Source organism: Nelumbo lutea, chromosome 5, assembly GCF_056320005.1.
Source record: "Nelumbo lutea isolate HS-2025 chromosome 5, American lotus-T2T, whole genome shotgun sequence".
NCBI classification, from domain to species: Eukaryota; Viridiplantae; Streptophyta; class Magnoliopsida; order Proteales; family Nelumbonaceae; genus Nelumbo; species Nelumbo lutea.
The window spans coordinates 45810942-45836393 of NC_142688.1; the positions used below are offsets into that span (position 1 = coordinate 45810942).

At 40.1% G+C, this 25452-nt stretch overlaps 1 protein-coding gene across 9 annotated transcripts in view; it reads left to right on the forward strand.

Moving 5' to 3' along the window:
• Positions 1-25452, forward strand: part of LOC148852128 (uncharacterized) — a 76394-nt gene that overhangs the window by 9728 nt on the left and 41214 nt on the right. For 6 of the 9 annotated variants that reach the window (XM_088946667.1, XM_088946668.1, XM_088946665.1 and 3 more), the window contains one exon: positions 13620-13761. In XM_088946667.1, coding sequence (XP_088802793.1) covers positions 13620-13761 — 142 coding nt within the window. Of the gene's footprint in view, positions 1-13476; positions 13527-13605; positions 13762-25452 lie in introns of all 9 variants that reach the window. The other 3 variants (XM_088946669.1, XM_088946670.1, XM_088946673.1) reach the window with 2 other exon arrangements.

Below are 25452 nucleotides of genomic sequence, written 5' to 3' on the forward strand. Positions count from 1 at the left end.
CACTTATCATCTGGTAAAGACAAAGTGTCTGTTACGAAATTATAGGCTGTAAATATGTAGTATTAGCCCAATTCGGAATAGCTTGATTATAGGAATTATTCTTTTTTTGATTTTCTTCCTATTTTAGTGTCTACAAGGTTGTATGATTTTCTTCATTTTTTGTATTTGCAAGGCTGTATGGTTTTCTTCATTTTTTGTATCTGCAAGGCTGTATAATTTTCCTCCTTTTTAGTATCTACAAGGCTGTATATATATGTACTACTTTCTCAATAGAAAGACATCAATTTCTTCCAATTCTTGTTCTATCACATGGTATCAGAGCTGGAGACACCAATTCCAGTCTGAAACTAATTTCTAGTTTTCTTCCCTCTGCTGCCCAAGTGAGCAGCAGCTGCGATCTCTAGGTCACCCATTCCGAGTGACATCTACATCTCACCGCCCCTACCAGTGGAAGCGGAATCCTAGATCGGCCTACCCACCTTCACCCATCTCTTCTTCTTCACTTCGATCGCGAGAGGGCTTTCAAGTCTGCAACAGGTCGGAGAGTAGCACAACAGCCTCGGTGTTACCCCTATGGTGTTTGTTTGCCCATCAGGAAAGTTTTTCTTCTCTGTTCTTTTTATACAGTTGATATTTCGGTGCTGCCAGTTGTGATTTCTTGCTGTTTGGGTGTTGCATATGCTGCCGATTCTGTTTAAGTGTGTTTTATTGGCTTTGGTGGTTGTTAAAAGTTTATTTTCCCGTGTTTATGATGGCGGTTGAACAAAAGAACTTGGCTATGCCTAGTGTTATCCCCATTCTGTCTAAGATCACTGAACAAAAACTAAACTGAACTAATTATTTAGACTGGAGTAAGACTGTTCGTTTCTATACGGAGTATCTCTAAGGACAACCATCTGACTAAGGACCCTCCTACCGATGAGGCCCGCATTGAATGGCTAAGGATTGACGCTCAATTGTTTTTGCAAATCCGCAATTCTATTGAGAATGAGTACGTCGGTCATGTCTTTCACTGTGAGTTTGTAAAAGAACTAATGGAATATTTGGCTTTTCTGTTCTCTGGTAAGGAAAATATTTCCCGTATTTTTGATGTTTGCAAGACATTTTATCGGGCTAAACGACAGGATCAGTCTCTTCAGACCTTTTTCATGAATTTCAAACACACTTATGAGGAATTGAATGCCTTGTTACCTTTCAGTACTGATATCAAAGTTCAGCATACTCAACGTGAACAAATGGCTATTATGAGTTTTCTGGCTGGCCTTAATCCTCAATTTGATGGTGCTAAGTCACAAATTCTGTCTAATCCTGAGATTACCTATTTAAAAGAGGTCTTTATTAGGGTCCTTCGTACAGATACTGGTTCCCATACCTCACCTGTACAACAACCTAGTGCACTTGTCAGTTAGAATAGTGGATCAATTGGCCGGTCTCGTTCTCAGAATAGTAGTAGAGGTGGCAGTAATAGTGGTTGGAATGCTGAAACTCAGGTCACAGGGGGAGTAGTTTGCTACTATTGTCATGAACCAGGACACACTAAAATGACTTGCCAGAAATTGCTAAAGAAAAACCAGGAGTGGGTCTTAGTCAGCTCATGTTGTAACTACGAGTGATGCTCCTCATCCATCGTCAAATCAAACAATTACAATTTCTGCAGATGAGTATGCGAAATTTACCCAGTATCAAGAGGCATTAAATAACTCCTCTCAGTCCATCACTGTCCTTGCTGAGTTAGGTAAAACCAATACATGTCTTCTTTCTTCTTCCTCTCAGTGGGTCATTGATTCTGGTGCAATAGATCATATGACAGGTAATCCTAGTCTCTTTTCCACTTTCTAATCACACACTTTTCCTTCTTCAGTCACCTTAGCAAATGGTTCTATTTCTTCCGTCATTGGTTCTGGCACTATCAATCCCACACCAACACTTTCTTTGTCATCCGTATTGAGTTTACCAAATTTTTCTTTTAATCTGGTATCTGTTAGCAAACTCACTCGTAGTCTTAACTGTTGTATCTCATTCTTTCCTGATCATTGTCTGTTTCAGGATCTTTAATCAGGAGGTCTGTACATTTTGGATACCCAGGAACATCAGACCATTGCCTGTTCCAGTACTTTATCTCCTTTTGAAGCTCATTGTCGGTTGGGGCATCCATCTTTACCTTTGCTAAAGAAGTTATCTTCTCAGTTTCATGATGTATCTTCTTTAGATTGTGAGTCTTGTCAGTTTGCAAAACATCATCGTCTATCGTCTGTTTCTCGAGTTAATAAAAGGGCTAGTCATGCTTTTGAGTTAGTACATTCAGATGTTTGGGGACCTTGTCCTATTATGTCTAAGACTAGATTTCGATATTTTGTTACTGTTAGAATGCTCAAGTCAGGGGTATTTTGGTCATTTTGGTGTATCTTATTGAAAGTGAAATGTCTATTGTATCTGAGTTTAAGTTATGTGTCCCATCTTCTATGAGGGACAAAATTGTCTTTCTTGTAACTCAAGTTTTTCATGAATAAAAATCAAGTGGGTCGGCTTGGAGAGTGACTTTTGAACATCCTCTCTTCTAGTCTGGCCGGATACTCTTCTCCTCTCCTTCTTCTTCTTCTTTCTCTTTTCTTTCTTTTTTGTTCTTCTCTACTTTGACCTGGAAACAACTAGGGTTTATTCACATGGTATCAGAGCATTAAGGTCTGGTGTTCGTTTTCTTGCTGCTGTCTTCTTCCTGGGTTCGCCGCTAGCTTCACAGTAGGTTTCATCATCCTACAGCTGATCTGATTGAAGACTCGATAAAGGGCTGAAAAGGAGTTGTCGTTCTGAGGGCCTGGAGGTGAGAATGCCTTTGGCCGGTGCTGTGGTGGTCGTTGAAGTGGTATACTAGACCCTCTATTCAGTGTACGAAGAGGGCTGGTCGTATACAGGTATGGATGCTACTGTCGTGTGTTCAGAAATGGATTGTGAATGCTGATTTTTTTTTGTGTGCTTCGAAAGTTAGTTGTTGTGGTGCTCGGTGAAACTGATACACATATCAGTCATGTCTTTTTTTGTGTTTTCTTGCTCACATGTGTGCTGAAAGAAGAGTGGTAGACTGCTGATGTCCACGACAGCAGTGGTGTGATGTTGATTGTGTTGTGGTGGCTGACATATCTATGTTTTTAAATGCTTAAAAGTGAACCCCTAGACCTTGTGTGTAATCAGTTCTACAGTATGCAGAACAAGTGTTCGATGAAATGACTGAGTAATTTCAGTAGTGGTGTGTTGGTGGTAAATGGTCCTGCAGTGTGCAGTCCAAGTGTTTGATGTGTTGACTGAATGATTTCAGCTTTAGAGTGTAGTGTGTAATGTGCAGTTGAAGAAAGTGGGTTGGTGGTATTTCTCACTGTCAGAAGACTAGACACACTAGATAGAGATACATGATGGGACCTCCATGGGAAACCTAAATGGGCATAGGAATTGAGTAAGAAGTCAACAATTGATCAGAGTAAGAAATCAATCCAGCAGAATAAAAAAAAATATAACTCATCTAATGTGGCATCTCAAGAGACTAGTCCCATAGTAACTCAAGAGAGGCACCCTAGTTCTGACCCCAAGGAAGAGATTATCAACTCCTTTCGTGACCATTTGAAGTTATATGGTAGGACATTTCGCCAGATGGACTTTAGTCTTACTCCTACCTCCTTTGCGTCTACATCAGGTAACACTGCCACTGCTTTCCAAGGAACCGTATCTCTTCCATTCGGCCTTACCCTCTCTAATGTGTTGCATGTTCCTAAATTACCTATAAATTTGCTTTCTATTAGCAGTATTACTCACTCGAATTGCTCAGTTACTTTCTTTCCTTCATATGTGTTTCGGGATTTGGCCTTGGGGAAGACGATTGGTAGAGGAAGCATGGTGGATGGTCTTTATGTGTTGGAGAATAAAGCTGGTTTTGTGGCAACAGAGTCCTTAAGTTCTTCTAGTGAGAGTCAAGTCCACTTATGGCATAGTCGTCTTGGTTATCTTTCTTTTGAATCAAGGGAACATGAATCAAATATGCACTTTTATTCATTTACAATAAACTCATAAAGTACATCATCTTGATTGAAGCTAAGGGCATACAAATTTGTCTAACAGCTCCCACTTGCACTTAGGTCCAATCAGGTACTAGCCGGAGTCCCATGCTTTCCACGTGTTTCTCAAACACTTTCTGTGACAGTGGCTTAGTCCATGGGTCTGCCACATTCTCCGCTGCTGCTACCTCTCAACATCAACTTCCTGTTGTCACACAACAGTGGAATGGGTGATGTGCTGAATTCCAAATTCAGGAATGAACACCTTCATTCATAAGGCAACCTCTCTTACGGCAATGTGTTCGGCCTGGGTCGTGGACTTATTAATTTGCTACTTAAGACCCTTGTTTGCTGACATTCAGGAAATAACACACGATCTTATCGTGAAAAATATCCAGATGTAGACTTTCAATCATCTGGATCCGACTAGAAATCGGCATCTGTACACCCTTGGATCTGTAGTGAGTTACCATCGAATACTAGACAAAACTCTTTTGTCCTTCGAAGGTACTTTAGTATGCTTTTCACAGTAGTCCAGTGCTCCTGCCCTGGGTTGGCCTGAAATCTGTTTACTACACTCACTGCCTGAGCAATGTCAGGATGAGTGCACATCATGGCATACATGATGCTCCCTACGACAGAGGCATAGGGAACGTCTTTCATGCCATCAATCTCCTCAGAAGTCTTGGGAGACATCTTCTTGGAGAGAGTGGCTCCGTGCCCGAAAGGAACATTTCCTTTCTTGGAGTTTTCCATGCTGTATCTTTTGACTATTTTGTCAATGTAGGCAGATTGGGATAATCCTATTATCCGCTTCAATGTATATCTATAGAGTCGAAGACCTAGTATATATGAGGCTTCTCCAAGATCTTTCATGGAGAATTGCTGTGAAAGCCATACTTTCACTGTAGTCAACATTCTTACATCATTCCCAATGAGTAGAATGTCATCTACCTACAAAACCAAGAAGTTAACCTTATCTCCACTGTACTTTCTGTAAACACAGGGTTCATCCGGATTCTGCTCGAAGTCAAACGATTTGACAGCAGAGTCAAAACAGATATTCCAACTTCTAGAAGCTTGCTTAAGTCCATAAATGGATCTATTGAGTTTACATACCATGTTTTCCTGACCCGCAGCTATGAAGCCTTGCGGCTGTTGCATATATATATTTTCAGTAAGATCTCAATTCAGGAATGTAGTTTTGACATTCATCTGCCAAATCTCATAATCATGGTATGCTGCTATAGCTAGCAGGATCCTACTGGATTTAAGCATGGCCACAGGCGAAAAGGTTTCCTCATAATCGATGCCCTCTTTCTGAGTGCACCCTTTTGCCACCAGACGAGCTTTGAAGGTCTCAACCCTACCATCGGGGCCCTTTTCCTCTTGTAAATCCATTTGCAACCGATTGCTTTTACCCCAGAGGGTGGATCTACTAGAGTCCAGACTCCATTGGTCTCCATTGAGTCCATCTCTACTCTTATGGCCTCCACCCACTTCTGGGAATCTATGTCCAACATAGCTTCCGCTTAAGTCACGAGATCCTCCTCACTAGTCAAGGTTTCCACCAGGTAACTATCCTGGTCATAACCATAACAGATTGGTGGTCTGGATACCCGAGTGGATCTTTTAGGTTGGTCACTACTTGGAACTTGTGGGACATCTCCCACTGCTCCTGAGCTCTCGTCATCAAGAACAATTTCTTGACGATGGGTGTTCAGGATGTAATCGGTCTCCAAGAATTGGGCATTTTGACTACAAATCACTTTCTGCTCACTTGGGTCATAGAATAGGTAATCTACAGAGCCTTTTGGGTAGCCTACAAATAGGCAACAACTGGTCTTGGATTCCAACTTATCTGCACTCGTTCTTTTAACGTGTGCTGGACAACCCCAAATCTTCAAGTGTCTAACACTTGGTATATTTCCGGTCCAAAGTTCATATGGAGTGTTCGGAACCGATTTGGTTGGAACCCGATTCAGCACGTAAATCACAGTCTCTAAGGCGTAACCCCAAAAGGATGTGGGTAATTCTGTTGTAGCAGGAGGAGCTAATTGTGATATTATCCCATTGTCCTTTAAGTAGTCCTTGAATTCGTTAGAGAGATACTCGCCACCTCGATCAGATCGAAGGGCTTTAATTTCTCTTCCTAACTGTTTCTCGACCTCTTGTCTAAACTCTTTGAACTTTTCAAAGGATTTAGACTTGTGTCTCATTAGGTACACGTAACCATATCGTGAAAAATCATCTGAGAAGGTGATGAAATACACGTGTTGATTTCGTGTCCTAACACTCAGGGGACCACATACATCAGTATGTATTAGGTCAAGTGTGCCTGTACATCTTTCAGGCTTACCGTTAAATGGCCGTTTTGTCATCTTGCCTTGTAGGCAAGGCTCACAGGTGGGAAGATCTTCTACAGTTAGAAAATCCAAAGGACCATCCTTTACCAACCTTGTGATTTGGTCAACACCGATGTGGCCAAGTCGGTAATGCCACAGACACGTGGGATTAACTGTATCACGGGCTCTCTTCTTGGGGATTTCAGCCGACATAGTTTCGGTTATGTTGGTTTCTAGAGAAGGATGTAGAACATAGAGACCGTTCTCCAGTTCCCCGTATGCGATGAATTTGTTATTTCTTTTAATAGTAATCGTATTACTAAAGAAGACAGAATAACCATCTGCACACAGTTTTGAAACAGAAATCAAGTAGTCCCCTAATAGAGTGTAATTTCTCCTTCACTCAGCCTTTTGCTTACCTTGAACCCCTGCAGTGAGTTACACGCATGAGTTGAAGCCCCAGAGTCAATACACCAGGACACAGAAGCTACCAATAAATTGGTTTCTATAACACAAGATTCGAAATTACCTTTCTTGGATTTCAGGTAGGCAGGACAATTCCTTTTCCAGTGGCCGGTCTTCTTGTAGAAGTGACAGGCATCCGATGCTTTGTCTTTCTTCTGCCTCTTGGGTTTGGCAGCCTTCTTCTGGGGCTTTCTCTTTGCCTTCTTTTTCTTGCCCGATTTGCCAGTTTCAACAAGCATGGCAATGGGCTCATCATTTTTAATCAATTCTTCAGTTCTTTGCAACATATTGCTGAGCTCTTGCAAGCTGACATTCAACTTGTTCATATTGTAGTTCATGATGAATGGATTAAAGGAAGGAGGCAGAGAGTTGAGAATAGCATCGATCTGTGTTACCAGATCCAGCCCGGATCCAAGAGCCTCCAGTTCATTGATATAACCCATCATCCAGAGACAATGGTCGTGAACTTGTTGGTTCTTGGACATCTGCGCGGTCATGAACTGTTTTAAGACCTTCTGTCGAGTAGAACGATTCTGCTCTTCGTACATTGTCTTAAGACTATCCAATACGTCCTTGGCAAGTTCGATCTGATCGAACTGTCTCTGAATTGGATTGTCCAAAGAGGCAATGATATAACAGCAGGCAAGAGAGTTTTTCTCCTCCCATTCTTGGTATTCTCGTCTACGGTTCTCAGAAGCCCTATCTCCCGGACGATCTGAGGTAGGATTCTTGGCTACCTTATCCAACTTTTCAGAGGTTAAGACCAACATAAGGTTCCTGTACCAATTGGCATAGTTTGGGCCCTTAAGCTTGTTGTCGTCAAGAAGCTTTGCAAATGATCCGTTTGCCATTTTCTGATAAAAGAGCAAACATCAGTCCACAACCTAATTTGATTCATGTTCATTTCATAAATATGGATTTTAATCTACGATCCATTTCCCTTTATTCATCTCTGAGATTTCCCTCCTTTCTCAGTGATGGAGACTACGAGTTGTCTCTGGAAATGTGGGAAATCTCATAGGGTGCATGGAGCCAACTGTTTCAGCTGCATAACCCCACCACCTTTCTGTGAAGGATCATATCCACTCATCATATGAGTTTTCCCTTTGGCCTTTGTCAGACAAGGTTCAGAGCCGTTTTCAGGTAAACCTTTCTGTCCAGTGAGTGCTTACCCATCATATTCGTGAACGCCAAGGTACCGTGAGAGAGATCCCATTTTCTGGTGAAGCCCCTCTCACGTCGGTCTATGATGCCCCTATCATCTTATGAAATTCTTAGACAAGCCCAACAACATATGGATAGCCCATTTTCTGGTGCATTTCCTCATTACTGAAGGACCCATCCTCATGCTAATGATGGAAGGCCTTTGGAATGGGTCTACGGTTTGATTTTTAATTAAATCCTTAATTCAAGAAAATAATCTGAAATTAAATAACTGATAAAAGAAAATCAAGAATCAGTTAATCAGGGCTGTTCGCACACTCCATCCTGCAAAACAGAGGTTAAATCGAGGACTCTAAGTCTCCCATCTGCGAAATCTCCTTCATTGCGCCGCCATTTTTGATCCAAAATTAAAAATTAAAAAGAAATCCTATTTCTATTAATAATTACATCAGATTGAATGCCTATACATTGAGTTTAAAAATAAAAAAAATTATTTACAGACCAAATATAATAAATGAATTCAAGAAACTGCAAATCTTGCAGTTCTCCCTGCACAAACCAAGAATTCAATCTCCTCTTGTACGAACAACCCATAAATCAAGAAAATCATATAGAATTATTCTAAACAATAATCAGATTTATATAAAATTAATTTCAGATTATTTGCCCATCAATTTTGGAACAAATTTCCCAAAACCCATATCTGCGCAAATTGGGTAGAACGCCTTCTCCCTATTTGCACAGGTTCAGATATGAAACAGAATGGTTCAAGATTTGAACCATGGCTTTGATACCACTGAAGGGATAGGAAATCCATCACATGGACGCCCAAAGATTGCGGAATAAGGGGGCGAATTTCAAAAATTTTTCTCTCCCTTCAACTGGGAATCGAATTCCCCATTTAGAAAATCATATTTTCAATTATCATTCTTGAACCATAAACTGAACCAGATTTGAACCAAAAGGAGTAGGGAGAGATAATACCTGATACAGAGAAGTAGTATCTCCCAATGGAGGTGTTCACGCCCAAGGAAGGATCCAAAATCTGCTCCCACTGAAGATGGTGCAGTGCAGGGTGGAGCAGAATCAACAGTGCTCTTCCAAAAGAACTTGATCATTCTCAAGAATCACCTGGATGGCTTGTGAATACAACTCCCACCAATCTTTTCTCCAAAAGAGTGGTATCAAGATCCAATCTTGATATCTCCCAAGAACTGAAGATCGAACTGCTGTAGGCAGTGGCTGCTGGAAGGAGGCGGCAAGAGAGTATTTGCAGGGTGCAGATTCCCTCTTCAATGATTTCAGCTCTGAAGACAAGGCTATCTATTGCTTGTTTGTGATGTCTAAAGGTTGTCGCCCCCTCTTCCTTTTATAGACTTAAAGGGATCAGCTCCTAATCCCATTAGGAGTTGCTAACCCAAATCATATCTGGATTAGAAGTCCATTTCAGATAAGGGATAACCCTTATCTTATCTGCAGATTAGATCAGCCATCTCCTAATCTAATTAGGAAGTTTCCAGATCTAAATCTTATTTAGATCTTGGACTCTCTAAGTGGATAGGGTGTGTGCCCAATCCTATCAGCTGATCCATCTCAGAATTCGCCCCTTAAGTGATTAATCAAATTAGCCCAGTTCGAAATGGGCTTAAGGCCCATTTAAGGTTATGTATTCATTTAGCCTCCAAACTGCTACCCAGTTGGGCTTCCTTGTATGGCGTGGGACCCAAGCATTGATTTACACATCAGCCACATGGGTTCAGCCCGGCCTTTGTTACAAGGCCTGGCCGAATACACTGTTATGGACAGTGCACCCCCTGAAACCCATCAGATGGGCTCTATGGGCCCAACACTTACCCTAAGTGGTCCCTGGGCCAAGCCACCTTGTAACACCCAGGGACTGTGGGCAGATGCAAGATTAGCCCATCAGGTATTATTCTCAATGGTCTTACACTTAACCTATCAGCCCATAATGTTCATACACTGCCCGACAAGAGAGGGCCTCTCCCTCGGCTGCAAGGAACAATGTTGCACTCTCTGCTTATATGGATCCCGGGAATTAAAACCTTTTGCAAATCATTTCGAAACCATAATATATATACTTTTATATCTCATATAAAATATATTTTGCAAAACAAATTTCAATGATTGAAATCGGCTGTCGGTAGTCTTGGTTTTCATCAGTGAGAGTGCATCCCCGATCATTACCTTTGTCCGACAAAGGGGCTGATCCTGTCACTATGATCACTCACTCAGATGAATTCTCAGACTGTCCCAACATACCCAGGTTTTGATCCCCGCTAAGGATCTCACTGATTGGTACATCAAAGACAGCCCAATCCAACACCTAGTGCAGTATCATATTCGAGTCTAGGGGTCGGGTGTAACTTTCCAGTTTTGCCCATCAATCTCCAAGGTCCAGGGCAATACTGGAAATCTGGTCTAGTTCAAAGATTCAATTAATCCTACATTGTATGTGCCTAGGGTTTCACCCCGGTAGCTGAGACAAGCCACCCCAACCGACTTGGTGGCACTACAGTGTCAGCTTTGTCAGGATAGGTCTCCCCAGACCGACCCACTGGCTGTGAACATTCTAAACTAACATGAGTCTCAATAAGTGTCAAGGTTAAGGGTATTACACATAAACATACCAAGGGAACATGAATCAAATATGCACTTTTATTCATTTACAATAAACTCATAAAGTACATCATCTTGATTGAAGCTAAGGGCATACTAAACTGTCTAACACCAACATTATCGAATTCTCCAGAGGTAGATCCTTCTCATCATCCAGGTACACTTGTTCCCATTGATATGCTTGAACCTCTTAATATTGATCCCCCTATCATTAATGATCTTGATGTTCCTATTGCTAAGAGAAAGGGTGTTAGATCTTGTACTACTAATAATCCTATCTCTCACTTTGTGTCGTATGACCATATTTCACTTCATGTTGTGCATTCCTTTCTTCCGTTGATAGTGTCTTTATTTCTAGGAATGTGGCAAAAGCTTTATCTAAACTTGAATGGACAAATGCAATGAAGGAAGAAATTGATGCATTGCACAAAAATTGCATTTGGGAGTTAGTGGATCTTCTTAAAGGGAAGGAACCAGTGGGATGCAAGTGGGTGTTCACAGTGAAGCATAAGACTGATGGAACAGTTGAAAGGTACAATGCTATATTTGTGGCAAAAGGGTTTACACAGGTATATGGAGTAGACTGTGTAGAGACGTTTGCTCTAATGGCTAAGATGAACTCTATTAGGATTCTTTTTTCATTGGTAGCAAATCTTGACTGGGAACTTCACTAGTTAGACATTAAAAATGCTTTCTTGAATGGTGATTTAGAGGAGGAGGTGTACATGACTCAACCTCAAGGTGTTTGCGCCAAAGGTAGTGAGCAAAAGGTGTGCAGGTTAAAAAATCATTATATGGGTTGAAACGATCACCTCGGGCTTGTTTTAGTAGTTCCACTTAGCTGTTCACTAGATGGGGTTCAAACAATGCTAGTTAGATCTCAATATGTTTGAAGAAAGGTGAAGGGAAAATTGCAGCTTTAATTGTGTGTGTTGATGACATAGTGATCACAGGAGTTTTGAATACTGAAATACAGAAATTGAAGAAATTCTTAGCCACTCAATTCGAGGTGAAAGGTCTAGGACCCTTACGTTATTTCCTTGGGATTGAAGTTGCCTACTCTCAAAAAGGCATCTTTATTTCCCAACGGAAATATGTACTAGATCTATTAGAGGATGCATTCAAGTTAGGAGTGAAGCCAATTAACTCATCAATTGAACCTAACGATCAGCTGGGAGGCAGTCAAGGGGAGTTCTTGAAAGATGTGAAGAAATTCCAAAGACTTGTAGGGAGACTCTTATATTTGTCTTTGACTAGGCCTGATATTGCCTATGTAGTGGGTCTCCTTAGTCAGTTCATGCACAACCCTGGGACAAATTACTTTGAAGCTGTAGAGAGGATCCTTAGATACCTCAAGAAGTTTCTAGGAGCTGGTTTGTTGTTCTAGAAACATGAACATTTGAAGGTGGAAGTATATATTGATGCTTATTGGGCAGGGGCAGTCAATGACCGTAAGTCTACCGGTAGGTATTGTACCTTTGTGGGAGTAAACTTGGCCACCTGGAGAAGAAGCAAAGTGTGGTGGCTAAATCCAGTGCTGAAGCAAAATATAGAGCTATGTCTCTCATGGAGCTGTTGAAATCATGTGGATAAGAAACTTATTAGGTGAACTAGGTTTTGTAGTTAACAACCCTTTGTCCACTCTATTGTGACAATAAAACTGCTATCAACATTGCTGCTAATCCATTCCTCCATGATAGGATGAAACACATTGAAGTAGACAAGCATTTTATTAGAGAAAAACTTGTGAGTGGAGAAGTGTGCACTCCATATGTCAGCTCAGAAAAACAACTTGCAGACATCTTCACCAAGGGTCTTTATCATGTGCAGCATAATGATTTGTGTGACAAGTTGGGCACGATTGACATCTATGCCCCAACTTGAGGGGGAGTGTTGAAATAGTTTACTTTATTTCTATTTTATTATTTTGTCTTGTTAGGGTTTGTTTGGTCTGTTTAAAGTCTTTTTTTATGGCTGTTATTGTACTTTATTTACAGCAGGGGCACAAGGGTCTTTTCTCTTTCTTTTTTGGTCGCCCTATAAATATTAATATATTCTGGCGCTGCCAGAACTGTTTTAGGTCGCCAATCTCTCTTCTTCTCTTCTACCTTCTCCCTTCTTCCTCTCTTCCCTTCTCTCTCTTATTTCCAGTCGTTTCTCTACTGTTGAGAAGAATCATAAGGAGAAGTAGTGGCACTGTTTTCAGGGCCAATTGGTTTTGGCAACTCAATTCAGGCTGAAACTTAGGCTCTCCTACAAGGCTTGAAAGTTGGCGAGCAGTTTGGTGCAAGAGAACTGGAAATTGAAGGGGATTCACTATTATTTATAACTTGGGCAAAGCAAATCAACTCAGCACCTTGGAAATTCAGATTCATCTTCAGACAAGTTGACTTTCTTTCAAAAAAAATTCAGTTCCAGCTTTGGTTGGGTTAAAAGGGTAGCAAATAGCTTGGAAGATACTCTAGCAAAGCAGGGGGCTGATAGACCCACTTTATTTTGGACAACTTTGTCATATGTTGTAACCTGGATCATTTAAAGATGACTTGCTATGTACTTCTACAGTAACTTTTTAAAATTAAATAAAGGAATTTACTTCCTGATAAAAAAAACTACAGTCTATTGGAAGTAAAATGGTATATTTCAAAATTTCATCTTTTTTTTTTGAATTTATATGGAGCATTAGAAGTGTTTGTCATGTGTCATGAAACACTTTATTGTCATGCTAAATTTTCATCTAAAACATTAGAAGGTAGATGCATTTTTCTTCATTCCATGCCTTTGTTCCATGTGAAAACCTGATCATAACAACACTTTTTCTTCAGGTTTCCTGATTTAGAGCTACCTATACTATTGATTTGAATGTTTCTTTGCAGTAAGAATTTCCAGATTTTCTAAAACTTCTTTGTTCTCCATTTTCCAAAGAAACATATTATTCCTATCTTATGATCCAGCTGGTTTTGTGCAGAAATTTAAGTCCCCAAAAGAAGGGGCCTTGTTAAGGACTGACATTCAAGTTGGAGATGATACAAGGTCATTTTTCTCTGTATCCCTATGGCAGAAACAAATGGGATCCATGGTATTTGCTGGTGATGTCATTTTGTTACAAAGTGAGATCTCATATATCTTTTCAATTGCTCCAAATCATAACTATGGCAATTTTATTGTATGTTCAGGTTTTATATATACCCGTTTTTTATCACCTCAATGATGTTAGATTAAATCCTTGATACCATACTCTAGTTGGAGTTGTTTCTGCCATTGTCGAGATTGCTTTTGTAGTGGAGAGAATCAGAAGTATTAGAAAGTAGGGTTATTATGTATTTGTTTGGAATCAACAATGGAACTAGCTGAATGTTAATAGAGGAATGCAATTTTTCTCCGAAGAATGTTCTTTTTAATATGCTAGGAGTGATGTCTGTGGGTGATATAGTTCAGATTTGAACTGTTTGGGAAGAGAAAGCAGGCATCAAACCTTGAGGCTAATGCTTGTCTAAGCGATCCCAAATCAGCACCCAGGAATAAGCAAAACGACTCAAATTACTTTTCAAATAAATGATCAATATTTACTTTCTACTTTCAAATGCAAAAAGACTCTACACGTGATCCCATTAGAACCCTTTATTTATAGAACTATTTTCAATATCTCCTGATGAAACAAGTGGTTTTAAAAGGACTAAAATAGAGTATATGATGTGTAATTTTAATGATAATATGTATGTAAATCAGGATACATGTAAGATTGGAGACCAAGAGATAACTCAATGTGAGCATTTCTGGTACCTTGGTTCAGTAATTCATAACAAGAAAGAGATTGAGGAGGATGTCAACCAAAGAATTAGAGTAGGATGGATAAAATGGAAAGGTGCATTTGGAGTTTTATGTGAGAGGCGAATACCACTTAGATAAAAATGTAAATTCTATAAAATAGTTGTAAGGCCAGCAGCTATGCTGTATGGAGCAGAGTGTTGGGCAATCAAGAATCAAAGTGTCTGGAAAATGAGTGTGGCAGAAATGCAAATGCTAAGCTGGATGAATGGAAAAACTAGAAAGGATAGGATCAGGAATGAAGTCATTTGTAGGAACTTAGGAGTAGCTCCAATAGGTGATAAAATGAGAGAAAGTAGACTAAGATGATTTGGTCACGTGCATAGAAGACTGTAGAGAACACTGATGTGGGCCCCACTGCAGTGGTCCCCACTGTGTTCGTAGGACAGCAGTGTAGTTATTTGTTTCAGTTATAGTAGTGTCAGTTTGTTAATTCAGTTGTTATTTATTTCAGCTTTTATTTACTTTATTTATTATGTAAGTACCAAGGGCAGATGTGTCATTTCCATTATGTACTAAACATAACCTATAAATATTAAGAGAGTGGCGGTGGCAGATCAGTAAGAATCTGTCCCTCCTTTCAACAGCTTGTGTTCTCTTGTTTCTCTTCTATTCTCTCTCCTTTCCCCCTCTTTTTCTTCTGTTTTGCAAACCTAAAACCTATTAGGATTCAAGACTGATTACAGTCTTGATCTTCTACTTGGTATCAGAGCCTATCTAGGGCTTCTCATGTGTGTCTAGTCCAGCCGACCACATGAGGACTAGCTAGGGCTGGAAGCTTTGAAGAAGTTTTTCGGTGGCTGAGTCTTGGAGATTACCAGGAGAGGTTCACAGCAGTTGAAGACTTGCCGCGGCTTGCAGAGAGTTGGTAATCAGGAAGAGGCAACGAAGGTTAGGGTTCAGGTAACCCTAGAAGACAGTAAACCGAAGTATATAAGTAAGTTTTTTTTACTGAGTTTTAGAGACTGCAATCAGTCGAGATAGGTTGGACCTATCTAGAAAGAAGGGCTGAACTGTGTTCAAGTTTGTTCTAGGGTTTGGCTTGTCGAATTGTGTTTAAGTTCGTTTCTAGGGTTTGACTGTTGGGCCGAACCCCCCTCTTCAAAGGTGATTAGTTTTTAGGGTTTCATATTGCCCTACCACAAGTCCCACTTGTGTGGACTGCTTGGAGAGTGTAGTTGAGCACTTCTGACCTACAATTGAAACCCTAATTTTGCTCTCGCAGCAGTGGGCCCCACAGTAGTGATTTCAGAAAATACCATCTCAGATTGATAGGCTGCCTGGTATTGTGCATGCTGATTGATTTCAGATCAGATTTGAGTTGATTTCTTGCATATACTGTGATAGGCGATTGATTTCGGATCAGATTTGGGTTGGTTTTAGATTGGATCAGATCAGATTTTAGATCAGATTTGTGTTGGTTTCGGATTAGATTTCAGACTTGCTTGTTTGACTCTGTTTTCTGGTATAGTTGCTCTAACAGTTTGTAGCCACTAAATCTTGATCAAAGATGGAGTTTAAGGGTCAGGGAGAAAGTAGTTTTGGAAACCACAATTATGGTAGTGTATATGAAACCGGGTTTCAGATTACAACTATGAGATTTGATGGGTCAAATTATTTGGAGTGGGTGCAATCAGCCATGATGGCTATTGGAGGAAGGGGAAAACTGGGTTACCTTTTGGGAGATGTGAAAAAACCTTCCAAGGAGGACCCAACATACACCAAGTGGGTTCAAGAGAACTATTTGGTTATGGCATGGCTGTGTAACTCTATGCAGCCACATATCAGCCGAAATTATTTGTGGGCAAAGACAGCCAAAGAGATATGGGATGTTGTGAAAGAAACCTATTCCCAACCCCATAATGTTGCCAGAGCCGCCTATGAACTGAAGTGTGAGGTGAACAGCCTTAAACAAGGAGAGAAGCCAGTTTCTGTCTACTTCTCTACCTTGAAATCCTTGTGGCATGAGATTGACCATCTAGAGACCCTTGAGTGGGAGAGTCCCAAAGATGCACAGATTCACAGAAACCAAGTTGAGACGAATAGGGTATTTGAGTTTCTGGCTGGTTTGAATTCAGAATATGACATTGTGCGACAACAGATATTGATAAGAGATAGTGTGACCCTCTCTCAAGCATACTCCCTGGTGCATAGTGAAGAGACCAGGAGGAAAGTCATGATGCAGCCTCAACCCTCTTTCCCAACCTTGACAGCTATTAAACCCAAGCTAGGGGGTGACTCAGAAAGGGACCGGAAGAAGGAAGATAAACGGGATTTGGTATGTGAATATTGCAAGAAACCCAAGCACACAAAAGATACTTGTTGGAAGCTACATCCTCACTTGGTCCCAGCAAAACTAAGAAATAAGAATGGTAATGCTCATATGGCAGTGAACACTAATTCAACATCCTCATCAGGCACATCCCTAGAGATTTTAGCTGCTGTTCGGGCTGCCCTCATACAGTTGGAAAAGGAAGTTGGTAGTTCAGCTCAGCCATCTCAGTCACCATCAGCTCCAGCCACATCTGCATTTGCACATTTAGGTACTCGAGCCTCAGCTTACCATGCTTCAGCTCCAGGTAATACTGATCACTGCTGGGTAATAGATTCAGGTGCATCTGACCATATGACTAGCTTGCCGTCTTTGTTCACTTCTTATCACTTGTCCTCTGGCCGAGATAGAGTATCCATTGCTGATGGCTCTCTTGTTCCCATTTCGGGCAAGGGGGACATCAAGCTATCGGATACTATCTCTTTATCTTCTGTCTTGCATGTTCCTAAGCTTGATACTAACCTACTTTCAATTAGTAGTATTACCAAATACATGAACTGTTCAATAACCTTTTTCCCTGACCGATGTGTTTTTTAGGATTTGGAGACGAGGAAGGTGATTGAGACTGGCCGTGAGACGAACGGGATCTATCTGCTTGGAGAGAGTTCTCGTCGGGAGGAGTCAGTGGATAAGAAGTCTTTTGTTTCCCAGTCTGTGAGTTCGGTTATGCTTTGGCATAACCGATTAGGTCATTTATCTTTTAAGTCTTTGAAGAGTCTGTTTCTTGCTTTTTTTGAGTCTGTTGAGTTATCAAAGTTGAGGTGTGAGAGTTGTGAGTTTGCCAAACATTGTAGAACCTCTTATTCTTTAAGTAATAAAAGGAGTAATTCCTCTTTTGATATTGTGCATACTGATGTTTGGGGGCCATATTATATCTCTTCTATGGGTGGGTACAGATATTTTCTACTATTTGTTGATGACCATACCCGGTTTTCTTGGGTATATCTTATGCGTTCTCGGGATGAGGTTCCTGCTCTGACCCAAAACTTCCATCAGATGGTTCTCACTCAGTTTGGGACCAAAATCAAAGTCCTTAGATCTGATAATGCAAAGGAATACTTTGCTCAGCCATTGACCTCCTACCTTCTTAGCCATGGAGTTATTCACCAGAGCACTTGCCCTTATACACCACAGCAGAACAGCGTTGCCGAAAGGAAGAATAGGCATATCTTGGAGGTGGCTAGAAGCATTTTGTTTACCTCCAATGTACCTATTCGCTTATGGGGTGATGCTATTCTCACGGTAGTTTATCTCATTAATCGAGTTCCTTCCCGGGTCCTTGATATGAGAACCCCCTTTTCTCTTCTATACCTAGACGAGGAGTTGTTCATTGTTCCCCTTAAAACCTTTGGTTGTACCTGTTTCGTTCAACTTCTCGGGCCTCATCATTCCAAGTTTGAATCTAAGGCCTCCAAATGCATTTTCCTTGGTTATGCACAAACTCAAAAGGGTTATTGCTGCTATGATCCGGTTTCAGGGAAACGGTTTGTCTCCATGGATGTCACCTTCTTTGAGGAGACACCCTATTATCCTAGGGTTTCTCCTCAGGGGGAGAGCAGTGAGAGTGGGGCTGTTTTGAGTTTCTTTCCTCAAGGGGATAGTAGTGAGAGTGGAAGTGGGGCTGTTCTTTTACCTATTCCATTGGATAATGAAGGTTGTAGTGGTGAGGGTGGTCAGAGGGAGCCGGAGTTGAGAGCCTATTATAGGCGATGCAGGCAGGTTGATCCTAGTTTTTGGCTGTCCCGGCCAGCTCCTGTTCCTTCTGCGGCTCCAGATCCAGAGCCTACTGAGATACCTCTCACTGTTGCCACTTCCCCTCCTGTGGATGACCTTAATCTCCCTATTGCCATTCGCAAAGGGAAATGACATTGCACCACTTCTACAGCTCACAGCATCTTGCAGTTCTTATCCTATGGTCGTCTATCACCATCTTACTGGTCTATCTCACTTCCATTGCCGATGTCCCTATTCCAAGAACAGTGCAAGAAGCCTTATCAGTTCCAGAATGGAAAGATGCAATGCAAGTCGAAATGGATGCCCTGTTGAAGAATAATACTTGGGCACTGGTTGACCCACCAAAAGGAAAGAAACCGGTGGGATGCAGATGGGTGTTCACTGTGAAGCATAATGCTGATGGCTCTATTGAAAGGTACAAAGCCCGACTGGTTGCAAAGGGGTTCACTCAGACTTATGGTATAGACTGCTTGGAGACCTTTGCCCCAGTAGCCAAGATGACCACCATCCGAGTTTTGTTATCCCTTGCAGCAAATCATTCTTGGCCCCTGTTTCAGATGGATGTTAAAAATGCCTTTCTGAATGGAGACTTACAAGAAGAGGTTTACATGCAGTTGCCTTCTGGATTCTATGATACAAAGATAGGTAAGAAGGTTTGCTGACTGAACAAGGCATTGTATGGTTTGAAGCAGTCACCTAGAGCCTGGTTTGATAGGTGTAGATTAGCCCTTGGAAGGTTTGGTTATGTACGGGCCCAGTCAGATCATACACTATTCATCAAGAGGGTGGAGTCCTCTCTGACACTACTAGCAGTATATGTTGATGATATTGTGGTGACAGGAAATGACGGTCATGAGATTGAGTCCCTCAAACAACTCCTTCATCAAGAGTTTGAGGTGAAAGATCTTGGTGCACTACGGTACTTTTTGGGTATTGAGGTTTCTAGATCCAAGTAGGGGATTTTTATCTCTCAGAGAAAATATGTTCTAGATCTGTTGGCAGAAACTGGAAAGTTGGGTGTTAAGCCGACTGATACACCCATCGAACAAAATCACAAGATTAGTGCAGAGGGTGGGGAGCCTCTTGAAGACAAAGTTATGTTCCAACGGTTGGTTGGAAAGCTTCTATATCTCTGCCTCACTCGGCCGGATATCAGCTATGCAGTTAGTGTTGTTAGCCAGTACATGCACTCCCCTAGAACTTCTCATCTTCTTGCAGTAGAGAGAATATTAGCATACTTGAAGAGATGCCCGGGTAGAGGTATATTGCTCAAGAACAATAATCACATGAGGGTGGAAGTCTATACAGATGCCGATTGGGCTGGAAGTGTTGATGACAGAAGGTCTACCTCTGGATATTGTGCCCTAGTGGGAGGTAACCTTGTCTCTTGGAGGAGTAAGAAGCAGAGTGTTGTTTCCCGCTCCAGTGCTGAAGCGGAATACAGGTCAATGGCTAATGGAGCGGCTGAAATCTTATGGCTGAGGTCACTATTTGAAGAGTTGGGTATTGACTATGAAAAGCCTTTAATGCTGTATTGTGATAATCAGGCAGCTATTAATATAGCCTACAACCCAGTGCAGCATGACAGAACTAAACATATCAAAGTTGATCGACATTTTGTGCGAGAAAGGGTCACATCACAAGAAGTGTGTCTTCCGTACATTACATCTAATATGCAGTTCGCGGATATCCTCACCAAGGCTGTACCAAGGAAGAAGTTAGAGACAGACCTATCCAAGTTGGGCATGATAGATATCTACTCTCAACTTGAGGGGGAGTGTAGAGAACACTGATGTGGGCCCCACTGCAGTGGTCCCCACTGTGTTCGTAGGACAACAGTGTAGTTATTTGTTTCAGTTATAGTAGTGTTAGTTTGAGTCAATTTGTTAATTCAGTTGTTATTTATTTCTGCTTTTATTTACTTTATTTATTATGTAAGTACCAAGGGCAGATGTGTCCTTTCCATTATGTACTAAACATAACCTATAAATATTAAGAGAGTGGCGGCGGCAGATCAGTAAGAATCTGTCCCTCCTTTCAACAAGTTGTGTTCTCTTGTTTCTCTTCTATTCTCTCTCCTTTCTCCCTCTTTTTCTTCTGTTCTGCAAACCTAAAACCTATTAGGATTCAAGACTGATTACAGTCTTGATCTTCTACTAAGACCATCAGCAGCACCAGTTAGAAGTGATTTGCTACAAGTTGAAGGGGCTAGAAGGGCTAGGGGTAGACCAAAAAGGACATGGTAGAAGTAGTAAGAAATGATTTAAGCACTAATGATTTAACACTGGATATGACTTTAAATAGAATGGATTGGAAAAGCAGGATTCATGTAGCCGACTCCATATAGATGGGATAAGGTGTGGATGATGATGATTTCAATATATCCCGGTTCTAATTGGACTTGTTTTTTTTTTGGATCAATAGGTTCTATTTGGACTTGAAAAATTAATTATTAGTCCTAGTCTAATTCTGACTTTAACAGTAAATGAAACTTTCTAAATCTCCTAATCAAAACATAACTTGGAGACAAAGTAGTATCCTCCCCTAATATTATTCCTAATTACACCAAGAAATAAAATAAAATAAAACATAATATCCGAAAATCAGTTACTGATTGTTTTTTCCCCCTTGAATGGAAAGGGGAAAATTCTATGGATATGTAGAAGAGTAGTACTATTATAAACAATATGGGAAGAGAGAAATGCTAGAATATTCAAGGAGAAGTTTGTATCAAAGTGTCTCATAGGGTGAAATCCTTAACTCTCTTTATCCCTTTCTTCTTGGATAATACAGAAGCTGGCAATAAGTTACACCATCTTCTTTTGGAAGGAACATAGCTACAATAAATTGGAATCCTCTGCCAATAAGTATTGTAAAATTAACTTTTGATGGATGTAGCATGGAAAATCTAGGAAACTTAGGTATCGGCGCAATTGTCAAGGTGATGCATAGGTGACAGTGCACCCATGGAGGGTCATCTCACCCAAGTGCCTGGTAATTTATGTGGAAGGTTCCATACAATATTTTTATAATTTTTATTTTCAGATATATAATAAGAAAATAGACACTTTTTTGAAAAGTAAAATGAAATTTCATTGAACAAAATCTGGACTTCCCTATTCAGGGTGTATGAGGGTACACTGTTTCTCCTAAGACCCCTTAATTATATTCCCAAAGGAAATACCCTTTGACTTTGATTTTATGTGAAAGAACTATTTTACAAGGGTTTGTTAAATGTTAATGGACCCAGTAACAAGTCTGTTAAATATGAACATGCCCATTAAATTGGGTTCTCAAGAGATTAATGGGCTCAAGAATGACGCTATAAACAGGCCAGCACTTAACAATGGGCTTACTACAACTGTGAATGGGTTCCACAATCTTTCACAGTGAATGAGACCCACTATGGGGTTAAATAGTGGGGATGACCCACTGTTGTGACAGTGGGTATGGCCCACTAGTCATCTTGTTTTAGTGGTGGATAAGATCCGACGAATATGAACTAGTCAAAGAATTGTTTATATGTATTCAACCGATAAAACAAAATCTCACAGGAGATAGGATTAGAAGCTCTTAGAGTCCTAATAAACTCTACAGAGAGATGATAATAAAAGATATATGTATGCCTTAAAACAAAAGTCCCCATGCCCTTTGGCTCTTTGAGAGTTTATAAGGATTAAACTAGGGAAAGAAAGAAAACTGCCCAAAAATAAGATGTGTGGACAGGATAGAAGGGGAGAGACAAAAGAGGATATGCATTACCTGTATCACCCACACCTTCTCTACTAAATGCAGAATTATCTATCTTCTTTCTTCCTTGTTCAACAGCATCAATCCTCTCACCCTCTCTATTTTCTCTTCTCTCTTCATATGTGGGATTGGTTATTTAACCCCTCCAATAGCTACTTAATTTGAAGTTTAAACTATTTCAAATTCACGTCATCTGAGCTGAAGTTAGTGGGCCAGCAGTCAAGTCTGGCCTTTTCCTTATTTTATTTTTTATATATATATATATATATATATATATATTGGGGAAGCCAATAGCTTACAAGACTTCCCATTATTTTAAATATTAAACAGATTGCCCTCTCAAGCTTTCCTCATGTAGGAGATAAGGCTTGACTTACTCCTCCTTACATCTGTTATATGATTCAAATTTGAATCAGGCTTTTTGGATTATAAAATCCTGTTTTTACTCTTTTTTCTTCAAACAGATAAGACAAGTTTGGGGCGTTCTCTCTTTTGAAGATGATTCAAGTAACATGCTTTTCTTTTGTTCTTTCTTTCCTCCAATATTTTTTCTCTCTTTTTCTTTTCTACAAGAAAAACATTATTTTGGCAGCACCAAATGGCCCTCCTTGGACTCAACGGTTCCACTTTGGGAGGGTTACATTTATGAGGATAGAAGATTTTTTTTCTTTAATAACTACAGAGATCTCCTTTGGACCTTATGGTTCCATTTGGGAGAGTTCTCTTTCTTTTTTGCTTGGACCTTTTGGTTCCAATCCTCTATGTAAACATTGTGGAGTTTAAAGTTCTCTGTCATATATTCTTTTTTAATTGAATTAGATAATAGAACATCTAATTATTAAATTTAAATCTAGTTTAAATTGGGGTGTTAGCACATCATAAGTTTAAATTACCCCATTGTATAATTTCTCTGCAAACTGAACCCATATATTACAATGGTTATTAAGGCTGGTTAAAATTTTCTGCAAGAAATTCCTGAACTGAATATGCCATCAACCCAAAATCTGCCATAATGATTATCAGATCATCATGGAGTTCAAGACTGATTAAATCCTTAAAGTGAATTGGATGTCAGTTCTAAAACTTAAGTCTCCTGCAAGAAATTTCTGGACTGAATATATTATCAGTCCAAAATCTGTCATAGGAGACTGTTAAATTGAATACTAGTCCAATTAAATAAAGTGTTAGTCAAAACCTGTCATTAACTGATTATGATATTAACATTCATTTGACAGCTTAAGTTACTTTCTTTAAGAACTAAAAGACCTGACCCGTAGATAGCTCTTTAAACAGAACTTAATTTCAAGAGAATAATGGAGCTGTCATTATGGAACATTTACGACCCTATCAGTGATATGAGGTTCAATGTTTTAAGCTTTGAACCCATCTAGTGTTTTAACTTGACAATAAGTATTAAGAAGAATACTACCTTAAAATTGGTTTTCAGAAAATTTTTACCCTATGGTGGGTATTAAGGCTTCAACATTTGTTTTTTTTTTCTTTTTTCAGACATATATGGAGCTTAGTGCTCCCTTTATCATTTACTTTTGTTATTAATTAAGTATCTCTCTACTTTATGCAGATGGAAAATGCAAGTTCAGCTTGGAATGTTTCTGGACACGTTAAATATGAACATGCTCTAAATGAGAATAGTCAACAAGTTAGTTTTGGGACAGAGTATTATAGGTCCATTCCAATTTCAAAATTGGGTATAAATGCCTCAAATGAATGCTTTATCAATTGGATGCTAGCAGTGGAATTACAATATGGTGACTTTGAGACTGACCACAACTCATGGGACAAGTAGAGTGTTGTTCAATAGCCGAAGCAAGATTTGAAGTTCTTACACTTGAGAAAGTTGACAATTCACCAAATACCCTAGTCAACGTAAAGATGAATTGAGAGCTCATATCCAACATTGATGCACATGTTTGGAGATGGGGAGATAAATTTAGGTTTTTAGGTTTAGCTGACTTTTGCTCGAATTTGGAGTGGATTGAAGTGATTTTGAGAGACTATGAAAGAGAGCTTCAACAAGCTAGAATTTATGTGGCTGTTGTAATTTCTAGATATCCATATCATCGTAACCCAAATTGTCGAGCGGAGTTGGGTTGTTCAGCGAAAGTTGAACTTGAAGGTATTCCTTAGGATGCCTTGATCAAAGCCAAAGTATCAATCAAAATGGCTTGGGTATTAAGGTTCTAACCAATGATCAAAACCTATTCGCCCAGGAAGAAGCTGTGACCAGATACAGATTAGGTAATCAACCTATTCGGTTGATATTGAGCAAAGAAATCCCAAGTTCACCACCACCATCACAATGAAGGGAGTTGGTGCGAGCACTCCACATTTCACAAAAGGCTCGCAAAACATTTGTGTTATGATGATAGAGATATCTAGAAACTACAACAGCCCCATAAGTTCTAGCTTGTTGAAGCTCTCTTTTGCAATCTCTTAAAATCACTTCAGTCCACTCCAACAAACTAGGGAAAAAGTCAACTAAACCTAAAAACTTGAATTTATCTCCCAATTCCATTTCCATGTTCACGTGTGCATCAATGTTGGATATGAGCTCTCAATTCATCTTTATATTGACTAGGGTATTTGTTGAGTTGCCAACTTTCTCAAGGGTAAGAGCTTTAAGTCTTGCTCCAGCTACTAAACAACACTCTACTTGTCCCATGAGTTTGTTGTGATCAGTCTCGAAGTCACCAAATTGTACTTCCACTACTAGTATCCAATTGATAAAGCATTCATTGAAAGCATTTATACCCAATTTTGAAATTTGGATGGACCTATAATACTTTGTCACAAAACTAACTTGTTGCCCATTCTCATTTAGAACACATTTATATTTAACGTGTCTAGAAACATTCCGAGCTGAACTTGCACTTTCCATCTACATAAAATATAGAGATAATTAACTAAAAACAAAAAGAAATGATAAAGGGAGCAATAAGATCCATAAAGTCATTCAGCATGAAGGGCTGAACTCACAGCTGCGGGTTTGTGATGTCCTAGATGAAGAAGGGTTTTGACACCTAGATCAGGTTCGTGGTTTTCTAGAGGAGGATGTCCTAAACAGCATTCAGGGGTCTGGTGTGAGGCTCACCAACTGCCACGACAAAATAGTATGGCTAGCTGAGGTGAAGGGGGA